This window comes from Penicillium longicatenatum (genome assembly GCF_028827895.1).
Source record: "Penicillium longicatenatum strain IBT 33135 chromosome Unknown contig_1_segment0_segment0, whole genome shotgun sequence".
In the NCBI taxonomy this organism is placed as follows: domain Eukaryota; kingdom Fungi; phylum Ascomycota; class Eurotiomycetes; order Eurotiales; family Aspergillaceae; genus Penicillium; species Penicillium longicatenatum.
The window spans coordinates 355,977-376,433 of record NW_026643119.1 but is presented as its reverse complement, the minus strand read 5'-3'; the positions used below and the strand labels follow the sequence as shown (position 1 = coordinate 376,433).

Below are 20,457 nucleotides of genomic sequence, written 5' to 3'. Positions count from 1 at the left end.
TTCGGCAATCGATGGAATTTGACCCGATGTCCGGGATGTATTTCCCCACAATATGGTAATTTATGGACATAAATACGGACAGCCTTGGTCTGTCTGCAAGGGTTAATAGTTCTCAAATCTTCAATAAAATTCAAGCATGATGATCTTTTGTTTATTTGGGCTGTTCTATCTGCCCAGTCTTACTTCGGCAGCTAGCCTTTCGTTTGATATTCCCTCCAGCCCCCCATCCAATGCAAGTGCCACGCTCACTGAAGCCCCTGTCGGTGTCTCGTAAGTGCTCAACATGGTTAGGTCTGTTAAAATAGTGTGTCTCATTAAACAGCTTCGAGTTCTTCGCATACCCCGCATATGTAACCAGTGTCGCGTCGACAGAGCAGTGCCTGAGCAATTTCAAAGACTTGACTGGAGTTTGGCCACCTATCCGTATAGGTGGCACTACCCAGTGAGCACTTCCAATGAGTTGATGAGTTCATTACCACTAACGGCAAAAGGGACCGAGCCACATATGATGCCTCATCAAGTGCTGCCGTCACTTATACCGTGGCTGCTTCAGGTGATGCTCCTGATTCTCTCACCTTTGGACCATCGTTTGTCGCATTAGCTGCGGAGTACGATGGGGATGTAACTTTAGGCCTCAATCGTCGCTTAGACAATATATCCAATACAATTGCAGCTGCAAAACTCGCGGTCGAGGAGATGGATAACCTCTATGCCATTGAACTCGGCAATGAGCCAGAATGTCGGTGAAAGATACCCCAAGTCAAAGCGAATAGCCACTAATCATTGTCCTAGTCTATTCTTCTACCGACCCAATCGCGGACGGTGCCTCTTGGACTGCCGCAGCTGACTATGCGTCTCAGGTTAAATGGCAAGATGAAGTTTTCGGAAACTTATCCATTGAGAATATTGTTTCCGCCGGTGTTTATTTTGGAACATCTCCGGAGAGCATAGTCGGTCTTACCGCAGTTGAGGGGGATGCTAATGACTACGTGAAGGATTATTGCTCTCACAATTACCCCCAGTCTGCAAGTACTGCTGACCTGGAGACGCTTATGGGTCATAGCGATATTGCCTCGGAAATCGAGGAATTTGCTGCAGAGGTTACTGCTGCGGCTGCTATGGGGAAGGAGCATGTATTTGGTGAAACTAACTCCGGTATGTCTTTATGAAGTCTCTTATGAGGGACTGAGAGCTTATTTTGAACAGCGACGGGTGGTGGTGGCGGGATAAGCCCGACTTTTGGGGCTGCCCTGTGGATTTTGGACTATGTCATGCAATCCCTCATCATGGGCACCAAGGTAATGCTGCAAAAATACCGGAGTATTTCCGGATAAATAACTGATATTCTGGATGCTAGTCACTTTACTTCCACCAAGGCACGATCGGAAACTGTATATTCCTCTCCCCTCACTCAATGACCATTCGCTAACACTTTAAAGGCCAATACTGCTGGTGGGGTCGCTATGATATGGGATCTCCGTACTTTGGAGCATACTTTGCCACAATGGCGCTTGCAAATGCGGATCAAATTGCTCCACTGGATAGTGGGGATACAGCATTCGCGGCATACGCCATTTACAAATCAGGAGCACCTATTCGGGTTCTCCTTTACAACTCCGAATACTACACTAGTGGAACTCGATCAACCCAAGCATTTGTCCTAAGCGGCATACCGTCATCCACTGTGACGGCCAAGCGACTCACTGCTTCATACGCGACATCGCGAGTTGATGAAGGCGATAGTCCTACTGTTGCGGGACAGTACTTTGGAAATGGAAACTGTACCCTCATGGGTGGTGAGGTCACTGAAACTACCACGGCCTCGTCTGGTAAAGCGACATTCACGGTGGGCGCATCGGAGGCCCTTCTGATTGAGCTTTAGAAAGGCGAGACCAACTTGGAATTTCTGCGGGAATTCCTTTAATTGTCCGTAGATACAAGAGCGAATTGTTGTAATTCGATCAATGAATTGCGGAGACTCCGTGTCAAGCTGGATATTGGACCCATGACCCTGTAACCACCGGGAATTGTCCTGTTAAAGTAAAACGCGAAGAACATCCGGGGAATATCCGGGGAACCCCACATTTAAATCAAGCAGCTTGATCTGGACTCCCGCTCAATCCCATATTGGACAAATTGAATAGCATTTCAATTCGGCTCATTTTCAAATAGCTTAGTTCAGTTCAATGTTCATCAATCCAATGTAGAGCAGCGAAACGCCAGACAGCTTGCCTGAGTTCATCTGACAATGTCATCTTCAATTAAGCAAGCATTCAATAAAGCGCTTTGGAACCTCCGGACGCGAGCTCTTTAATCCTTCAGGTCAATGAGGCGCACTAGGCATAGAATTCGGGACAAATAGACCCGAATCATTACCCGATGCCCGGGGTTAGGTACCGAGACTAGATCATCTAGTCGTATTTACAAGGCAAGCTCTGGGCTGAAAGGCTTGTATCGGGGAATGAAGCTTTCTTTCATTAACCGTTGCGGGGGATTATTTTGGCTTTATGTAACTTTTCGTTGTGAAATCCATTTTTACATGGCAACTTCGGTCATGTGTATTGGTGGCTTGCAAGCCATCGCTCCTTGTAGTATACTAGTCCGTTTTAATGAACCCCGCAATATCTGGAGGAAGCTTAAGAATCCGTGCGCTTAATTTTCGAAATTTGTCACAAGCCAAGCTATTTGGCCGGAATAGCTTTAAAGATAAGCCATCGAGACTCACAATTTTCCGCAACGGCTGGGACGACATACCATATTCACCCCTTAGATTCCTGACCCTCAAGCCATTATGGAAGAGCCGAAGCAAACAAGCGAAATTATCGAGCATGCTCAGGTGGAGCATGCAGTTGATGATGAGCCGTCGAAGCAACCAGTGATGCGAGCCAAATCGGATGATCTCTCGGTCTGGCAAACCCTTAGCAAATTCAAGTTCATCTCGCTGGTCGCTATGGCTGCATCGTTCAGCGCATCTCTGGATGGATATCGTAAGAACAAAACCTCCAAATCATACCAGCCTTTTGTCTGACAATTTATAAAGAAATTAGTTTGAACGGAGGAGTTGTCTCGAACAAGGGGTTCATTGCTCAATTTGCCTCTCCCGGAACGTCAATCATTCCAGGACCGTATGTGTCTGCATGGGGCGGTATTCAATCGGCTGGTCAAACAGTTGGACAAATTGTGAGTTCTAAGTAATCCAGGTTTTCTTGCCCCTGCGCTGCTAACAATATTCCCAGCTTTTGCAGTATGTCACCGAGGCCTATGGACGTAAGATTGCTTTGTACCTTATCTGGGTGGATCTCGTTATCGTGAGTAACTTGGACATTTCACATTTAAGAATCCATGCTTAATTGCATGAATTAGAGCGTTTTTATCGAATCATTTGCCACTCAATGGCAGCACTGGCTTGTCGCGAAATTGTTTTCGGGCATGGGTGTCGGCATGTTGCAATCTACGCTTCCGCTCTACCTATCTGAAATTGCACCTACTCAGCTACGTGGATTCTATATCAATGCTTACAGCCTGTCAGTTTGTATCTTCTGTTTTATTTTGGTGGGTGTTGTTGTTGGCTTACACGTCACGGACTAGGTGGTTTGTGCTTGGCCAAATCTTTGCTTCGGTGGCACTCAACAGGCTCAACGCCTCGGACCCTATGGACTTCCGAACTCCCATCTACTCACAGGTGCGTGCTCCTAGCATAGAGGTGAAAGTAATACGATATATATGATTACTAACAAATAATTCCATTCCAGTGGGCGATGGTCGGTACCATTGCTATCATCTTCCTCCTGATTCCGGAATCACCATGGTGGCTGGTCAGCAAAGGAAAGAATGATCGCGCAGCAAAAATCTTGCAGAGATACAATGGTCATGTAGAAGGATATGACGTTCAAGAGCAAATTGTGAGTCAAATATCTCAACATTCGAAAGAAATTACTGACATGCTCTTAGAGCGTGATGGATGCCACCGTGTTGCAGGAACGTCGGATTGCTGAGCGTAACTCAGAAATTGGCCAAATGGCTATCTTCAAAGGCCGTAATTTGATTCGATTTCTCATTGCGTCTTGGCCAAAGATTACACAGCAGTTTGTGGGACTGGCGGTTTTCAACAGCTATGCTACCTACTTTTGTAAGTCCTCTCTGACTATTCCAATGTTCTCCGACTAATATGCCTTCTCAGTCCAATACGCTGGCAGCAATGACCCCTTCATGGTAACCGTCATTCTGTCATGTGTTCAGCTCCTTTCAATGCTTATGACCGTCACTCTTACTGATCAATTCGGTCGTCGGCCTTTAACCGTTTACCCCTATGCAGTGACAGTTGTGTCGGTTTTATGTCTTGGCATCATTGGGTGCTTCGACTATACAAAGCCTGCGACCAGTTCGCTATTGGTACTTTTCCACATCTCAGAAGTGCTCGCTTGGCAATTGCTAATAGTATTAATTTCAGATTTTCTTCGCTTGCATGGCCACATTTTCTACGACCGGCGCATCGGCTATCGGATACGCCTACGCAGCCGAGGTTCCTCAACAGCGTCTCCGAGCCCAAACTGCTGGATGGGCTCTGGCTTTATCCAATGGTGTCGCAATCATGTTCAGTTTCTGCACTCCATTGATGATCAACAATGGAACAGTTTCGCACTGGGGTGTTAAGACGGGATTCTTGTTCGTTTGAAGCCATCTCTTCACTTGACAATGCATAACTGACAATGACTGGATAATAGCTTTGCCGGAACTGGATCTGTCGCTGTGGTCATTGCTTGGTTCATCTTACCCGAAGTGACTCGTCGCACGCCTGCAGAAATTGACGAATTGTGAGTTCAAGTCCTTCCATATTTCATCTTAGCAAGGACGTGTTGCTAACATGTCTCGCTCTACAGATTCGAAACCAAAGTCAACCTTCGGAAGTTCAAGGGACATGTCACTGAAGTACAGATGCGTGCAGACGCAGATCATCATATTGAGAAACAAGCAGTGGCTTGATTGACTCGAGTCACACGAGTAAAAGGATAAGCTAGATATAGTGTTCGCTTATAGTGCCGTGGCTTGTGTCCTGCGTGTTATTCGGCAAGTCATTCTGTATTTCACGTGGGGCTCCAAAGCTGAATACACATGATCTGAGCGTAATGAAGATAAGTTTTTTGTCTGAGTTGAATAATCGACATCCATAAATGATCACTCCTGAACTCGCTCTAATCATGATTTTCCAACTATTATGACCTCGGGATAGGATAGCACTTGCAGTTCCCTCACTTTCGCTTCAATTCGTCGAAATATTACAACAGCTTTTTCAATTATCATGCTATCTCTGAATAGCCATATAAGAGAGATTTTGAAAATGATTCCCTCAAAGAAAAATCATCCCGTGCTAGATGGGGGCGGGCTTCACCAGGCCACTTTTGTGACTTTTTGGAATTGGTCCTTCAGCACTCGATCTCACACAACGACATGTACGCTCATTCTCCATCAAAATGGAATTTCAAAACTATCAAATTCTAGGTAGACATGCACTATGACGAGAACTAAAGAGGCTCATAAGCTAGCCTGACATTATCAACAAGACCATATTCCATCGTACCCGCACCCGGCAACTGAACTGCAACAGAAGTCGCTTTCTGTAAAACAAGCTCCACGTTAATCATGCCCTCAGAATTGGTAACCCAAGAGACAGTCGCCATATTATCGTGACCCAATGCAACCTTTGCCTGCAGGGTACCGGTGAGGTGGAGCCGCGGTTTAAATAATATTTTGGAACACCCATACGCGATGGGAAATATTCCCGCAACTTCAGTACAGTACTCATATATCGGAACACTACCCCATGCATGGCAATCGGAGCGTTGTCGAACATCATCCTCTTCCCAGGTCGACAGATTGTTCGCGAGCATGCCTCGCCACGGTGCCCACATTTCGTTCCAGACTCTTTCATACGCCTTGTCTCCAGCCATTGCCAGGGCACGGAGGAGATAGAAGCGCATCACATACGAGCACTTCGAAAAGTCAGGGTTGTCAAATGAACCCATCAGAATACGTTCTCTATCATCCGGTAGCGCAGCTCCGCAAAGAACGGCGAATACTTGGCAGTGTTGTGAGTATGAGTCTTCGCTTGCTACAGTGAGTGTCGAATCTGTGAAAAATTGGCCATCGAAGCAGTGCTCCCTAATGGCAGTTACCAGTGCCTCGGCGCGTGAATCGTATTCGTCCGCGTTTCCGGGTCGTCCAACATCGCGGAGTAGTCGTGCGGCCTGTCGTAAGACGTATGCGTAAAGCATGCTGAAGTACGTGTGTCGATTTGACTTCCGGCCTGACGTTGGAACTCCTTTATCGGGATGTTCGGCCGTTGCGCCCCACGTCGTCACCCAGTCAACATATTGCCATACATCTTCCGACATGCCGCTCACGAGGCCGAGTTGGTCGATGTATGAGTCGAAGAAATCAAGGACCCCGTCTATGCGTGGGACAAAGGAGCGAGAATATTTTGTGTCACCAAAGAAGAGGTGGTGATCGCACACCTGGAGAATCCAATAAAGTGGGAAGCCGGCAATGACCTGAGGAACGTGCGACGGGAAGCGTGATTGTGTAAGTCCTTCAGGTGTGATGGAAGATGCGAAGTTCGTGATTGCTTGTCGCATCAACCTGTCGTCACCGGATAGAAGGTAGTGAAATAACCCAACAGATCTGCTGTCTCCGGAATATCTACAATACTGTCAGCTGAATGTAAGGATTTTCCACGCCAGTAGAACTCACTGGAGTTGCTCATAAAATGGGCAGTCTGAGTAGCCATCAAACATGCAGTTTCTCAAGGTTCGAATTGACACATCCCAAATATCCTTGCTGCTTTGATCCTCGGGATTCTCCCAACCAGCTTTTACAGCTAGAGGATAATTCACCTGGGTTCCGTCAAAGCGTACCAACTCGACTGGCTCAGGTCCGATCGTGATTTCAACCCGCAGAACTCGGAATGTTCGAAACCAAAAGGGCTCATAATTCACCTCTTCTTGATCCGGGATAGCGAGTACCACCTCGTCATATGGACCAATTATGACTCCCTTTGATGCATCTAGCCGATCAGCCTTGGACCTAAAATAGGGGTATGAACGAGGTTCCAATTCATAACCCTCGGAATACGTGACTCTGAGGCCAACCTCGGATGACCCTTGAACACCTCTGAAGATCCATTTGAGAAAGGCAGTCGAGTGAACTTCTGCCTGTAGCTCTAGTTTATGACTGGACTCAGCTGGTAGGGTGACAAAGCCATTTCCAGCGAGAAAAGCAGTCCATTCCTCTGTTGGGAGAGGGCTTTCGCAGGATTTTATGATATTAATAGCCACCTTTTGGGTTTCGGGCATTGGGATAACGCGTGGACGTAAGCGCCAGGGCGGAAGCTCCCCATTGACACATTTGATGTTATATGGTACTGGTGTCATGGCGGGACTGGGCTTGGTGAGCCTAACACGCTCATTGATCTTGATTTACTCATTAGACAGGGAACCAATTATAGATAGGGAGAACTCACATGGAGAAAAACATCATCCACAAGCCCAGTTGGGAAGTCCACGCTTTCGTCCACCTGTGCCACCCAAGACTCCCGAGACTCAAGATTGACAGTCTCGGTGGTTGTTTCAACGCACCCTATAATTGTCAAGCCAGGGAAGGATGTCCGCTCGAATGGCATTCCCCCACGAGAGGAGGCAAAGTATCGAAGTACCACGATTTCCACTTTATTTTGTCCAACCTGGAGATGAGGTGCAATGTCTTGGCTATCATAGTACCAAATTAATGGACTTCCTCTGGCAGGGCCAGTGATAATATGGGTGCCATTGACAAATAACTTGTATCTCGTATCAGCGGAGGCATGTAGAATTGCTTGATTTGGTAGTGTTGTCAGATTGAAGCTCCGGGTAAACCTAACCAATCGCCCGGTGGTGTTGATACTGGAGGAATCGATCCAGTCGGGGACCCAGACCCAGTTGGCTTGGAGACTGTTGATGATCTATGCAAAACGTCAATAATTGAACGCCTGGGAAACGAATCAACCTAAAATACCTGTTGCTCTTCGGTTGTTATTTTCTCCATTTTCTTTCCAAAAACTTGAAGCTCCCAGCATTATTAGAATCGGGTCCCTGAACAGCCTTTGTACCCCCGCAACATGGTGGGGCGACAATGCTCGGAATTGTTTAGCCCGAGAATCTCTCCGGACACAAATTCAGAGCTCCACCCCGGCCTTTGAGCCTGTATTTACATGGTCACAAGGGATTTTGGAATAAGTTCCGATGATGAGTCTAAATTTCCCGGTCCGATATATGTTTGTTCAATTCTGGTTATTTCTTTTCTCAGCTCCCTCAGTTCGAGTCTGTCCTGTGAAAACGCCGAGCTAATTTGACAAGCTTGTTGCTCAGTTGAGCCAACCTAGACTTTTCAAGGCCCCTAGGCAAACCCCAGCCATCTCGCCATTCCATATGTCGCTCCGATCACCGCAAGCCAAGAGACAATCCCTCGAGCGTATAATACTCGGGCTACCATTTTGATTTCAGCTGCATCGTTGCGGTGGGGATAAGGCTCGTTCAGAGGCGTCTCCTTTCCAAGAAGCGCGCAAATCGGTCCCCATCCATCCTTCGGTTCATGCTCCAGGACTTCGCGCCCACGCTTTGCCGCCTCGGCCCGAACCCACGCGTTGTGGGCCTCATAGTGCTTGGCTGTAAACATCTCGTGCTCTGCGAGCCCGAATTTCTTCTGGCAATACTCTATATACCAAATCCACATCGCATGCATGTTGCGATCTGTTTTCCAAAGGAAGGTGAGCACTTGATAGGACCGTGTCTTTGCCCAGGAGAGAAGCTTGATGGATTCTGCCCAGCTGTCACCCCCACCTGGACGTAAATTGAGCACAATTTTGGCATCGGGGTACATATCCATCAAATCGTCGATGACGGTACAGCCTGGGAAGTCGGAAGTAGCTCGGAATCCATCAAAGATCCTGTGCAGGAGTTTGTGGCGTCGCTCTCGGTTTGGTTCTTGGAATGCCTCCAGAAGTATGTCACCACGGTCGGCATGAGGTGCGATATGTGCCATGTGCATGCACGGATGGCAGTTCAAGTGTTGAGATTCAAGAGCAGCTTGCAGAGAGCTAGTCGCGCAACGGGGTAGACCCGCAGCAAGGACCTGAAGTGGGGTATTGTCGGCTCGATCAACGTCGAGACCATCGGATATGAAACGCATTCTGACGTATATTGATAATTGCAATATGCTAGAGTGTCCGGGTTATAACGGGAAGGTAGCAAAGTGCACATTATATATCTATTTTTTTTTTACCATCTCGTGAAAGGACCTCTCAGGTTGGCCCCCAAATCTGACGCGTTAGTAGCAGTATGTGGCTTGAGACTACCACCTTGAGCTGAGTCGGGCAGTTTAATTTGATTTGTTGAGAACACGAGCTCAAAATTTTAATTGGCGGTAAATGATGGGTGTGTTTTGGAGATTTTTTTGGTATTCGTTCGGGTCTCTCCGTCATCTGCTTCCTGTTTCCGTTTCGCTCCAGTCAAGGCAGTAGGGAGTCGTTTCTCGGCTAGCATTTGAACCAACGTCTCGATTCGCTTTCCCCGAGATCTAACTGAAGTCGTTTGGACGCGCCACAGTACAGAATAGCGATTGGTCTTATTCAAAGTCTCAAAGAAAGCCGCAGCATTGGGCACTGCTGCCAGCGCGGCTTGAAAATCAAGAGGGATTTTCATAGTGGCAGGACCAGCATAAGCACGTTCCCATCGACCGTCAGCTTTTGCCGCTTCCACTTCAAGTAGCCCAGCTGGGCGCATACGGCCATTTTCCACCAGTCGATTGACTGTATTGACATTCTTTTGAGACCAAATACTCCTCGCTCGGCGAGGGGTGTACCGCACCAGCCACCAATCCTTATCAAATGCATTAGCGCGACCATCTATCCAACCAAAACATAATGCAGTCTCCACGGCCTGTGGTGCAGACACTGAGGGAATCCCCGAAGCCTTCTTTGCAATTTTGAGGTAAAACCCAGGCGCTGTTGCATGCTCGCGCTCGAGAAATACCTCCAGCGCTTGGGCGGTGGAGAATGATTGTATGGGTAGATCTGAAGGAGCTTCCGCTGACATAGTAAGTATCGTTATATTCGTAGCAATGAAAAGGGAGTTCCAGAGCTGAAAGGCGAAGGCCGAGACGCAAGACAACACGTGTGGGGTATAGATAAGGGGATAAGATAAGCGATAACGACTCCGCGTTTAAAAATAACTGGGGAATGACATCAGCCACACCTGTCAACATCACCGTCCCCTTCCCTTCCACCACAGTTTCCGAATGGTAGGGCTATCCAGATCTACCTAAGCCTTATTTCCCACGAAACGGACAGCGGACTCACCACAGTCGGTGAGAATGAGCAATGAACACGATGTCCCAGGAGAGCTGAACAACGAAGACGAGAGCCTGATTCAGGCCCCTGAGAGCGGACCCATCCAGCCAATTAACAAGAGACCCAGTGCCCAATGGAAGCCTTCATCTCGGACAGTAGAGGAAAGCTTGGCCAAAGGCCTTTCCAATGAAGACCTCTGGATGCTGATTCGACGATTCGACAAGGTTTGTAGCCCCCACAGGAATGGGACCCAATGCTGACATGTGAACAGCAAATTTATCATGTGCGAGCCGTCGAAGATTCCAAATCCCAGAAACTGGACCTCAATCGCGTAGAAATTGAGCGATTCCCGCCCGAGAAGTTGCGAATCACCCTCGAACGGTTTTACACATCGGTGGTTGTTGGCGTTATCGAGTTCTTCCGGCACATAACTAGATTGCGATCATGGAAGGAGTCCGGGCGAACCACTGTGTTCTGTATCGTACGTATAACTATGCATGATGCGTTCAGGTTGGTCAGAAACTTACAATGTCCAGGTCTATTTTACTTGCTGGGCTTTGGATATTCTCATTCCGACCATCTGCGGTATCATAATCTCCCTCATTATGGTCCCATCTATCCGGACATGGATCTTTCCTCCTAGCAAGGACACACTAGATTCGGAAGTTCCCAGTACCAAGGGATCGGCAACAGAGCAACCTGAATCTCTAGACAGCCTCACTGGCGCACCGGAGACCCACAAAGGTGAGGCTGCAGAGCAGGAAGCCAGAAATTTGATCGATAGCCTAGCTACCGTGGCGATGGAGAGTGCTGCGGCCAAGTATGGTCAAGCCGTTGTCGATGAAGCCCCCGAGCAGCCCCTTCTTGGTGACAGCTCAGAAGTCATTGACACTCCGGAGACTCCGAATGCCGATGCTCCCGAGGATAAGACTAAAAAGCCGATGAAAAAAAAGGTCTCGCACGCAACGGATAAGATCATGCGAGGATTGAGTGATGTTACCGATATTTATGAGCAATTCTCCAAGTATGTTTTCTATTTTTACCAGCCGGGAAAAACTCATGGCTGACAATATTAGTCTTCTGTCTCCAACGCCGCCATTTTTGTTGATTACATCTCGATTGCAACTGGCAGGTATCTTGACTTTGATATCTGTGCTGGTGCCCTTAACCTCTAGCTATTGGATTGTCAAGATCATCGGATTCTCCATTGGCTTTGGTTTCTTTGGAGATCCGGTCTTCACCTATATGCTGGATACCCTGAACCGGAAAATTCCGAACTGGAAAGATCGTATGGATTTGCAGAAGTATGCACGTTTTCATCTCATCTGTCAAGACCCTCATCGCTGATCGAAAATACAGGACTCTGTTGGCGGGGGTTCCGACCAATGCTCAACTAACATTGACTCTTCTACGAATTGGAGAGATCAACTCCGAACCTCTGCCGCCTCCTCCAGCCGTGGGTAACAATGACCGAGCATGGCCGATCGCCCGCAAGAAGTCGCAGGCTGCGTCTTCAACGGATCTTACCAAGCAGGATTCATCCCCCGAATTGCAGAAGTCAAACTCGAACATCTCCCTCCCTGAGACAAAGCCGAAGCGAAGAACGATGTTCAAATTTTTCAAATTTCTTCGTCGAACAATCGCAACGGCGATCCAGGGTCACATCGCATTCGACCGAGCAATGGCTATTGCAGGGTCTACCCACACGAAAGGCCTGCTTAGCATGCTGCAAAACAGACACTTTTCAGCAACCCCCTTTGGACCTCTTAAATTCGACGCAAAGTACGAGCGCAAGCGAGGCGCTGCAGTGATTGACAACTCGAAGGAGCCTCCGATCTTGTATTTCACAACATATCAGTCTGCTGGCTTGGATGATTTGCGAATTGAGAGCCGGAAAAAGGGATCTGTTCTCTTCCAAATTCCGGTGACTGACATCAAGGAGCTGAAGAAGACTGAAGGTCTAGGGTGGAAGCGGAAGTTAATTGTTGAATTAACGGCTGGTAGTAAAGAGGCCGCGGATGGCCTCGTGGTTAGTGGTGATGATCTGGAGCAGACGTATCATCTCACCGGTATGAGATCTCGAAACCAACTTTTCAATCGACTTGTTGCGATTGATGCACAGTTTTGGGAAAGCCGTTGATTGCCTGGTCCGGGAACTTCGGTCAATATGGTATTGAGGTTCTGGTCGATCTAATTTCAGGTAAAACTGCCATTCTGGATACTTGACATCTCCAAAGTCTAATGACCATTTTGAGATGTATTATATACGCTTGTGTCATACCCGCAGTCCTGTGTTATCTTTCATCTTTCGATCTTGTTTCTATGGCTTTTGCCAACATCCGAGATCTGACATTCAAGCTAGAAGGCTCGCGATCTAAGAAGTCAACTGTCTACATGGCATTAGCTACATATGAATAGAGCTTAGAAAACCCTTCTTCATCCCTTTAAATTTTCAAATTGCTAGCACAAAGGATCAATTCTTGAAGGAGAGACATGAATGAAACCCTGGTATCCCTTCCTTGAGGTCCACTGGTCCGTTATAATAAAGAATCAAAGAGAAGACAATGGGTTCCAAATTATCCTCTTTGATCCTTCTTTGCAACTTAATTGGACCCATTGTTCCACTTCTTGAGGTTTCTTTTTATTTTCATTTCTTTGCCTTCACCAAAGATCATCGCGATTGACCTTGTTGCTTTGTCAGTTATTTGAGATGGATATAAACCATACGGAATACCTCGCACAACGGAAAGCTTTGCCTATTGAATTTACAGAGTGGTTCACATGCTCTAAAGTTCTAAAATGACCATGCCTCAGAGCTTCGCTGCTACGGCTCAACAACTTCTAGACCCGCGCAGTGACCTTTCTCAGAAATACCCACACCTTCACCACGGTCTTAAATGGCGATTAGAAAAAGCTTTGTCGGACAGAAATCATGAGCCTATCTCAAGGTGTGGCCATGTAGTGTTCAATGGCTACGAAATCGGAAGAAACGACGAATCCATATTTCAAAATGAAGAAAATTCCGCATTCGTTGATTTCCTTGACCCGATCACTAAAGACCACACAGGAACTCGTCTAATCCGAATATGCAACAAGTTAACTGACCGTATGGAGATCTACGGTACAATTGGCCATGGTAGTAAGTCCCTATTCTCCTCTCTTCTTCCAGGACTAGTCATATGCTAATGTATTATAGCGTTTGCGGCTGTGTATCTCGCCCGAGAAAGATGCGGTCCTGGTCAGGATCCTCGAAATGTGAGGCATTTTGCTGTCAAAGTCGAAAGACATCATACAGTACTCGGTGATAGGGATTTCATGTCGGCCCCTGTGGTGCCAATTCATGATAACGCCGATCAGGCGAGGTATATTCCTACTGAAGCGCTTTATCTTCTTTTTCTATCAAGCAGTGACAGGTTCCCGAAACTCGACTCTGTCTACATCCATGATCGATATCAAGCAATTGTGATGTCTGCCTGTGTTGATCCCGCTCTAGATCGATGGTCCCCAACGGTAGGATCTTGTGCATCTTTCTTCCCCTCTTTCACGGGCAAATATCTCATGACCAAAGATAACAGGGCCATCCTCGATGAGTTGTCGGCTTGCAAAGTTGCAGCGCAGCTACTAGAAGCCGTTGCTGATATGGCACAGATAAACCTTTTCCATTACGACCTCTCGCTCCTTAATTTTGTCGTTGACCAGAACCTAAACGTCCAACTCATTGACCTCGGCAACGTTTGGTTCGGACTCGATGATGGGGATTTCATTTCCTATACCTATGCATACCTACCCTTTCAGGAATACCAAATGTTGCCTGAATTAGCTGAGGTATTGTTCCGACCAGAGAATCGCGAACGAGACTTGCGCACAAATATCTGGGTCGAATTTGAGAATGATGTCCGCCAAATCACGTTGTGGAAGTACGGCGTTATCGTCTATGGGTTTCTGCATGGTTACTGGCCTTGGGATAATCCTCCAGCTGGTGGCCATGAGATGAATATACTGGAGTATCAAGGGGAGGAAAATCAAAGGGTTTGTGATCGACGAGTAAGAATGATGTGGGACGGTTTGCCGATAAGGGAGGACTTATCTCAGGACTGCAAGGACGTGCTGCGTCATCTGTTTCAGAGAGACCCTGCCAAGCGTCCATCTTTGGAAGCTTTGGTAACATATCCCTGGTTCTCGCAGTGGACATATCAGAATCGAATCTATGTGCGGCCCTTTTCACAAGAGTTTCAGGATGTCTACTGTCGGTCTATTTGACTGTATAACTCAGCTTGACCTAAGCGGGTCATTCATGATATATTTTGCAGCGAAACCATACACGCAGACCGATAATAATGAAAGTCGGTGGGCTTAACTTTCCAAAGTCAATTCTTTCAAAGTTGGGACTTCGGAATGTCCCTCATGTATCCAGATGTCAAAGATTGTTGATTTAGATATAGCACCGCTTTATATCTAGTAGGTACGCCTTATTCATTTCTTAAATGTAAAAGGAGGCATTGCCCACCCAGCAGCTCCGAGAGTCCTCCCTAGACCATGTAGCTCCTTGATCGTGAACTTCCAAGAGGCCTGCCAGCATGAAAGTAGGATAATTTCAAACATACTTTGCAATAATATCCACAGCTTGGAAATTTTCACACCCCCCACCCTTAGGTTTGTCGATCTCCACCTTGGCACTGCATACCGTGAAGTTGGCGTCAGGGTCCTTTTAAATCCATATTTTTACTTTCCATTTTTAATTCTTAGTTTTCTGCAGCATAGACCACGCAGAACAGAAATTGCTCCCAAGGCTTTTTGTATAACGGTTGGTGTGGCCAATTCGTACGTCTTGACTCACGAAGGTTGATGGCATTCTTCAATGGGTGAACCGAGGCTGAGGCTCCGCCCCTTTCCCGTATCTGCCAGAGACTTAATTTAGGAACTTGTCCGGAGTGATCCAAAACATTTCGGTTTTCGGTATAGCGCGAAAACAACAATAGCAGGTTAAGATTTGACTTTGGCGGGTATATTTTTATGAGAGCCGCACTATCACCTTTTAGGTGGGGCTCCACCCAATACTGAGGCTCGAGACAGCACATCCGTTTCGGCTCACCATCAACATTGGACATGAAAATGTACACTTTTTTGTCGTTATTTTGCAAGCAAATCAACGTCAACAGCCAGAACAAGCTTTCTTTTTTACGATGCACCATTTCAGCCGATTTGATACGATGGGACCAGCCCTGTGGGGCCGTGCCGCGCGGCATTTGCGTGTGCTATCGTCTGCTATCGCACTAAATTGGTCCCCGCTGGATCATCAGTGGTTGGTTTCCGGGTTGTCAATGCAAAAATAACCACCAAGCTAGCTGTTCGTGGGCTACGAAGCAGACCTACAACGCAAGCCTTTGCCTACAAATCTCTTAGAAGGCTAAGATTCAACGGTGGAGCCCACGTTTGCCAAGCCACAGTACGTCAATCTACTCGCGGCCATAAACTAAGAAAATCATTTAAATTATCTCTTTTGGCGCAGTTTTTCTTCTGTAGAATTCAATCACTCCCTTTTGCATCTCTACACCAAACAAAGTTGGCTGGCCCAAAATGCAGGGTCTACTTTTGCTCCTCCTAGGAGCGCAATTGTCGCGGGTCTCTGGTCACCCATTCTTCACACCTACCGCTGTTGACCAGGCACCACAAACAACCAAGCTTGCGATTCCACCTATGGTAGCAGATCTTGATGGAACAGTACAAATTCTCGAGATCCGAGATGAGCGAGAGCTGAATGCAATCTTTGCTCGTGATACTACTTCCTCATCCTCCACATCTACAACATCCACCACCTCATCCACTACATCATCTACTACATCTACAACGTCCAGTACTACCAGTTCGACTACATCCACTACCAGCTCGACTACCTCTAGCACCTCCAGTACCACAACATCTGATTCGACTTCGACATCCACCACCTCTTCTTCCACATCAACTAGCACCAGCAGTTCGACAACAACTACGAGCACCTCCACCACCACAACCAGCACTGCAACAGCGACAAGCACCGAGAGTGCCGCGCAAAAGAAGAAGAACCACCAAGGAAACATCAACGCCATCATCTTCTCTTGTGTCATGTTCTCCGTCTTCGCCGGTGTCGCCATCCTCCACTGCTCCAAGGAGCGAGCAAAGTCCAAGCGTATTGCCGCCCGTGAACTGCTCAAATCAGCCGCTGTCATTCCTGCACCGCTCGAGCCTACAAAGAATGAGTCCAGCACGAATCTGCTTGGCGATCGTTCATCTGTGATGTTCCGAGACAATCCTTCCCCGGCCGATTCACGACCCATTACGGCCCAAGGCACTGCTCCGACGCACGAAGCTGAACATCATTGATGGAGCGGTCTTGGCCTTTACTCCCACATGAGATCTCATTCCGGGGCCGGTGGGGTTTAAAATACCCATCCTTTCTTTATCTTCCTTTGTTTTTAGCATAGCACTGGTTCTCAATGCATAGAATATTAACATTTGTCACGATTTGAGTTTTTGGTCCAGATTTAGACTTATCGTAGACCCACGTGGGTAACTGGCACTACTTCACGTGGTCAAGATCCGCGTTCCTGATGTTTGTGCGATGCATTTTCTGACTTCATCCACAACCTTAAGACTGCAACGTAAGTTTTCGGAGTCGGAGTCGGCATGCTGTCACACTCCATGTTGAGAACGCAGCTTTCCAAGCTTGGTACCTTTTGGAATATTTTGAATATAGCTACGCTCACCATGACTCTTGGATACGTCAATAAGATCCAATGGGCTCTTGCGTACTGGTTTACTTCTCTATCCCACCAGTACTTAATTCCAGCCTTCTTGTATAAAGCACGGTCATTTCCTCTAGCCTTGCCCATTAATTAATCAGATTATACACCATAAATTTCAACGTCAGCATGGGCGGTATATTCTCAAATTTAACAAGAAATGGCTCGGCTCCAACTTCAGCCTCACGTCCTCCCTCACCCCCTGCCCCAGATACAAATGAGATAACAATCACTGGTTTAGCCACCGAATGGCCCTCCAAAACAGCTACCGGGGAAGATCTCCGAGAGTTTGCGCACAGTTTATATCCCGCAGAAGCACCATGGTTCGTAAAATTCCAGGCTCTGCATGTCGCTTTGCCTTGTTAAAGATAATCCAGGCTTCAAAAACTCCTCAAACTCAATGAGCAAACCGGAATTGAGACCAGGTCTGTAGTGGACCTCTTTTCAGACCCTCGATGGCGCCGGAAGGATCCCCCCAAGGCTGAAGAAATCGATGCCGCCTGGCGACAATACGGAGTACAGATTGCCAAGAAAGCCGCACAAAAGGCTTTGTTGGATAGTGAGATTCAGGTGAGCGACATCACACACATCGTCGCGGTCACTGCCACCAATGGCGGGAGCCCGGGCTATGATCAAATTGTCGCTCGCGAGCTCGGGATTTCGGCGACGACGGAACGGCTGTTGATAGGTGGCGTTGGATGTGCTGGAGGTTTGGCTGCCTTGAGGATGGCTTCGAATCTTGCCAGGGCAGCTACTAGCCAAGGTCGACCGGCTAGAATTTTGGTGCTGGCGTGTGAAATTTGCAGTCTCTTCATCTGTTCGGAACTCCACGCGGCGTCAATTGGACAGAGTATGGGGATTGCGGTTGCTCTGTTTGGTGATGGAGCAGCTGCGATGGTTGTTTGCAATGCGGATGGTATGAGCCGGGAAGATAATGAGAAGAGTCTCCCAAGACGATTTTCGATTGTTGATTCACGTTCTTTTATCACGCCTGGGACTCATGAAGAGATGGAGGACAGGGTCACCAGTACTGGCTTTAAACTTGTGTTGTCAAAGAACGTCCCAAGGCTGACTTCCGCATCGCTTTCGCGCCCGTTTGAGAGCCTGATCATGGAAAATGGAATGTCTGGTGCTTCAACAACGGATTTTGATTGGGCGATCCATCCGGGTGGATTGTCTATTATCAAAGGAGCCCAGGCGGTGATGGGGCTTCCGGATGAGCTGGTGGCGGCAAGTAATGAGATCTACAGAACTCGTGGCAACACATCTAGCGTTGCTGTTTTGGCTGTTCTGGAGAAGTTAAGGACATTTGAGATGAAGAAGCAGGACGTCATTGCCTCAAGCTTTGGACCAGGTCTTACAACTGAGATGATGCTGTTAAAACGATGGCAATGATTACTTTCATGAACGCGGTCACATGTATATGGGTTTTGCTCAGGTGCTGTTGGGTTAGAATATATGGGCGTGCAGAATTTCATTAATCATGCGTGCTTTGGCCTATTTGAATTGGACACGGCATGAAGCTCAATACCGTGTGCTGTCCGATGTGTTTTATCCCATGATTCATTCCTAGACTTGTAATTTTTATTTTGGATTTTGCCTCAACACAAAGATCAATCGCTGTCTATCTCTGCCAATCTCTGTCTCCAAATCTCTGGTAGATTAGTTTGGGGTATCTATTTCTTGACTCAAAGTTGTGAGAGCCATCCTCAATGATAGAGATTGACGGTTCTAGTTACAGTTTAGGATGAAGTCAGAGAAGTGGGGAGAAAAGCAATTTTGAGGACTAGAGTAAATCTGCCATGTCACTCGAGGACCAATTAGCACCGTGGCTGAAACGCACTTTCGCGGGAAATATGTGCTGATCACCTAGTCATCAAATGGGGAATGAGAGGTACATGTTTTGGCACTATGAAGCCATTGATCTGAAACACAAAGATTGGATACATCATGATTCTGCTTCCCAATCTATCCCTATTCCTCATTGTCAGAGACATCCATGCAGTTTCGGTCCTTGGTAAGAGTCATCCTGTTGCTGTGGAGAATCATTGCTAGATCATTGAGTTCACCTTCTAGGAACCGGGGGTTTTTTCGGGACGCGGTTCGAATCAATTGGCCAGTGTCTTCAAGGAGGAATTGGTTGGCTTCCAGAGTGCGGATGTGGGAGCAATGAACAAGGATCTGCGCCTCAAGATGGCGAACCTGCCCTTCAAGGAAATGATTGCGCTCATACAGAGCTTCTTTTTCGGCGTCAAACACAAGAGGCTGTGCAGTTACCATTGGGGTAGCGGGTGTGATGGGAGCGGCAGGGGCAGCAAAAAGAAGCGCCTTTTTTTCTGCGCCCTGTGAGGATGGGGAACGCACGGATTTGCAAAAATCACAACGGGTGTCTTTCTTCCGCCAGTGACAGTTTCCACAAGCCTTGATAAGATGACCCATGTCATCAATGACAACGCATTGTGTCCAGGGACCCAGATCATTGGAGCACGGTTTGCACTTTTGTGTTGGGACCCGACCGACTGTCTGGATGACGGCGGACTCTGCATTTGCAAGGGCTTTGCTGACCTGCTCCTGAAGCCTTTTATTGGACCAGTCTCTGCTCGCTCGCAGGACTGGCTCACGGATAGGGGTCTTCAAAATTAAAGCTTTGAGAAGTTCGGACTTGATGATGTTTCCTTTCCTAGCCACGGTCCACGGTAATGTCATAATGGCTTTGGAAAGCCCTCCTGGGGCTTTGTTGATGGTTCCAATCATGATGCCCGGAGCGACTGCGGGTTCTCCTGGATCATTTTTATCGGCGTCGTGGCTGTTGTGTTCATCAGTTTATGCATTCAACCGAGATTCAAAGGAATATCTTACTTTTCTGACGGGGGACCAGGGACTGAAGAGCTCATGTTGGATGAATGAGTGCTTTGCAACTGGAGTGGTCCTGGTAAAAGAGTGTGTGAAATGGATTGTGAGGGTGGTGGAGAAGGAAGAGGAAGGACAATGGAAGAGGTTCAAATATACAAGTGGACGCGTTGCCCCAAGATGGCTGTTAGAAGAGGGGACTTCACTTTATGGCACACCCGCTCCCCCAAGTTCTGCCTTGGGCTGATATCTACACACCATAGGTAACTTCTCTCTAGCAGGTGGCCATATATCCGATAGATGTAAACAACAAATGAAGGACCAAAATGCAGGCAGACGAGGAACGTCAAAATGAAAAATTGGACGAGCTAAGAGCATGGTGGGGGATTAAGCTGCACCTTCAATTTTCAATATATTTCATTTAAAAGAATATGAACGATAGATCGTTTA

General features: G+C 47.4%; 10 protein-coding genes across 10 annotated transcripts; 6 read left to right on the top strand and 4 right to left on the bottom strand.

Moving 5' to 3' along the window:
* Window positions 1–136: 136 nt before the first annotated feature.
* On the top strand, window positions 137–1,882 carry N7484_000924 (glycosyl hydrolase family 79 C-terminal domain-containing protein; the record flags this gene model as incomplete). The annotated part of the gene is made up of 7 exons (XM_057111344.1): window positions 137–270; window positions 323–442; window positions 492–739; window positions 793–1,155; window positions 1,207–1,298; window positions 1,358–1,391; window positions 1,440–1,882. 7 exons carry the CDS (start codon window positions 137–139, stop codon window positions 1,880–1,882), a joined length of 1,434 nt encoding a protein of 477 aa, XP_056976081.1.
* Window positions 1,883–2,791: 909 nt separating this feature from the next.
* Window positions 2,792–4,983, top strand: N7484_000923 (uncharacterized protein; the record flags this gene model as incomplete). Its single annotated transcript, XM_057111343.1, has 11 exons — window positions 2,792–2,987; window positions 3,041–3,180; window positions 3,237–3,308; window positions 3,364–3,524; window positions 3,589–3,682; window positions 3,753–3,902; window positions 3,952–4,129; window positions 4,181–4,392; window positions 4,451–4,665; window positions 4,725–4,814; window positions 4,881–4,983. 11 exons carry the CDS (start codon window positions 2,792–2,794, stop codon window positions 4,981–4,983), a joined length of 1,611 nt encoding a protein of 536 aa, XP_056976080.1.
* Window positions 4,984–5,522: 539 nt separating this feature from the next.
* On the bottom strand, window positions 5,523–8,076 carry N7484_000922 (putative rhamnosidase B; the record flags this gene model as incomplete). The annotated part of the gene is made up of 4 exons (XM_057111342.1): window positions 5,523–6,696; window positions 6,748–7,466; window positions 7,517–7,993; window positions 8,047–8,076. 4 exons carry the CDS (start codon window positions 8,074–8,076, stop codon window positions 5,523–5,525), a joined length of 2,400 nt encoding a protein of 799 aa, XP_056976079.1.
* A 351-nt stretch (window positions 8,077–8,427) lies between these two features.
* Window positions 8,428–9,219, bottom strand: N7484_000921 (sulfotransferase family protein; the record flags this gene model as incomplete). Its single annotated transcript, XM_057111341.1, has 1 exon — window positions 8,428–9,219. One exon carries the CDS (start codon window positions 9,217–9,219, stop codon window positions 8,428–8,430), a length of 792 nt encoding a protein of 263 aa, XP_056976078.1.
* A 224-nt stretch (window positions 9,220–9,443) lies between these two features.
* Window positions 9,444–10,124, bottom strand: N7484_000920 (YdeI/OmpD-associated family protein; the record flags this gene model as incomplete). Its single annotated transcript, XM_057111340.1, has 1 exon — window positions 9,444–10,124. One exon carries the CDS (start codon window positions 10,122–10,124, stop codon window positions 9,444–9,446), a length of 681 nt encoding a protein of 226 aa, XP_056976077.1.
* Window positions 10,125–10,401: 277 nt separating this feature from the next.
* Window positions 10,402–12,518, top strand: N7484_000919 (uncharacterized protein; the record flags this gene model as incomplete). The annotated part of the gene is made up of 5 exons (XM_057111339.1): window positions 10,402–10,602; window positions 10,650–10,859; window positions 10,915–11,402; window positions 11,455–11,682; window positions 11,738–12,518. The coding sequence occupies 5 exons, from the start codon at window positions 10,402–10,404 to the stop codon at window positions 12,516–12,518; spliced, it is 1,908 nt and encodes a 635-aa protein (XP_056976076.1).
* Window positions 12,519–13,183: 665 nt separating this feature from the next.
* N7484_000918 (Protein kinase domain-containing protein) lies at window positions 13,184–14,638 on the top strand (the record flags this gene model as incomplete). Its single annotated transcript, XM_057111338.1, has 2 exons — window positions 13,184–13,517; window positions 13,575–14,638. 2 exons carry the CDS (start codon window positions 13,184–13,186, stop codon window positions 14,636–14,638), a joined length of 1,398 nt encoding a protein of 465 aa, XP_056976075.1.
* Window positions 14,639–15,955: 1,317 nt separating this feature from the next.
* Window positions 15,956–16,738, top strand: N7484_000917 (uncharacterized protein; the record flags this gene model as incomplete). Its single annotated transcript, XM_057111337.1, has 1 exon — window positions 15,956–16,738. One exon carries the CDS (start codon window positions 15,956–15,958, stop codon window positions 16,736–16,738), a length of 783 nt encoding a protein of 260 aa, XP_056976074.1.
* A 548-nt stretch (window positions 16,739–17,286) lies between these two features.
* On the top strand, window positions 17,287–18,552 carry N7484_000916 (type III polyketide synthase; the record flags this gene model as incomplete). Its single annotated transcript, XM_057111336.1, has 2 exons — window positions 17,287–17,480; window positions 17,535–18,552. 2 exons carry the CDS (start codon window positions 17,287–17,289, stop codon window positions 18,550–18,552), a joined length of 1,212 nt encoding a protein of 403 aa, XP_056976073.1.
* Window positions 18,553–19,131: 579 nt separating this feature from the next.
* On the bottom strand, window positions 19,132–19,911 carry N7484_000915 (DUF3716 domain-containing protein; the record flags this gene model as incomplete). The annotated part of the gene is made up of 1 exon (XM_057111335.1): window positions 19,132–19,911. The coding sequence occupies one exon, from the start codon at window positions 19,909–19,911 to the stop codon at window positions 19,132–19,134; it is 780 nt and encodes a 259-aa protein (XP_056976072.1).
* Between the last annotated feature and the right edge of the window lie 546 nt (window positions 19,912–20,457).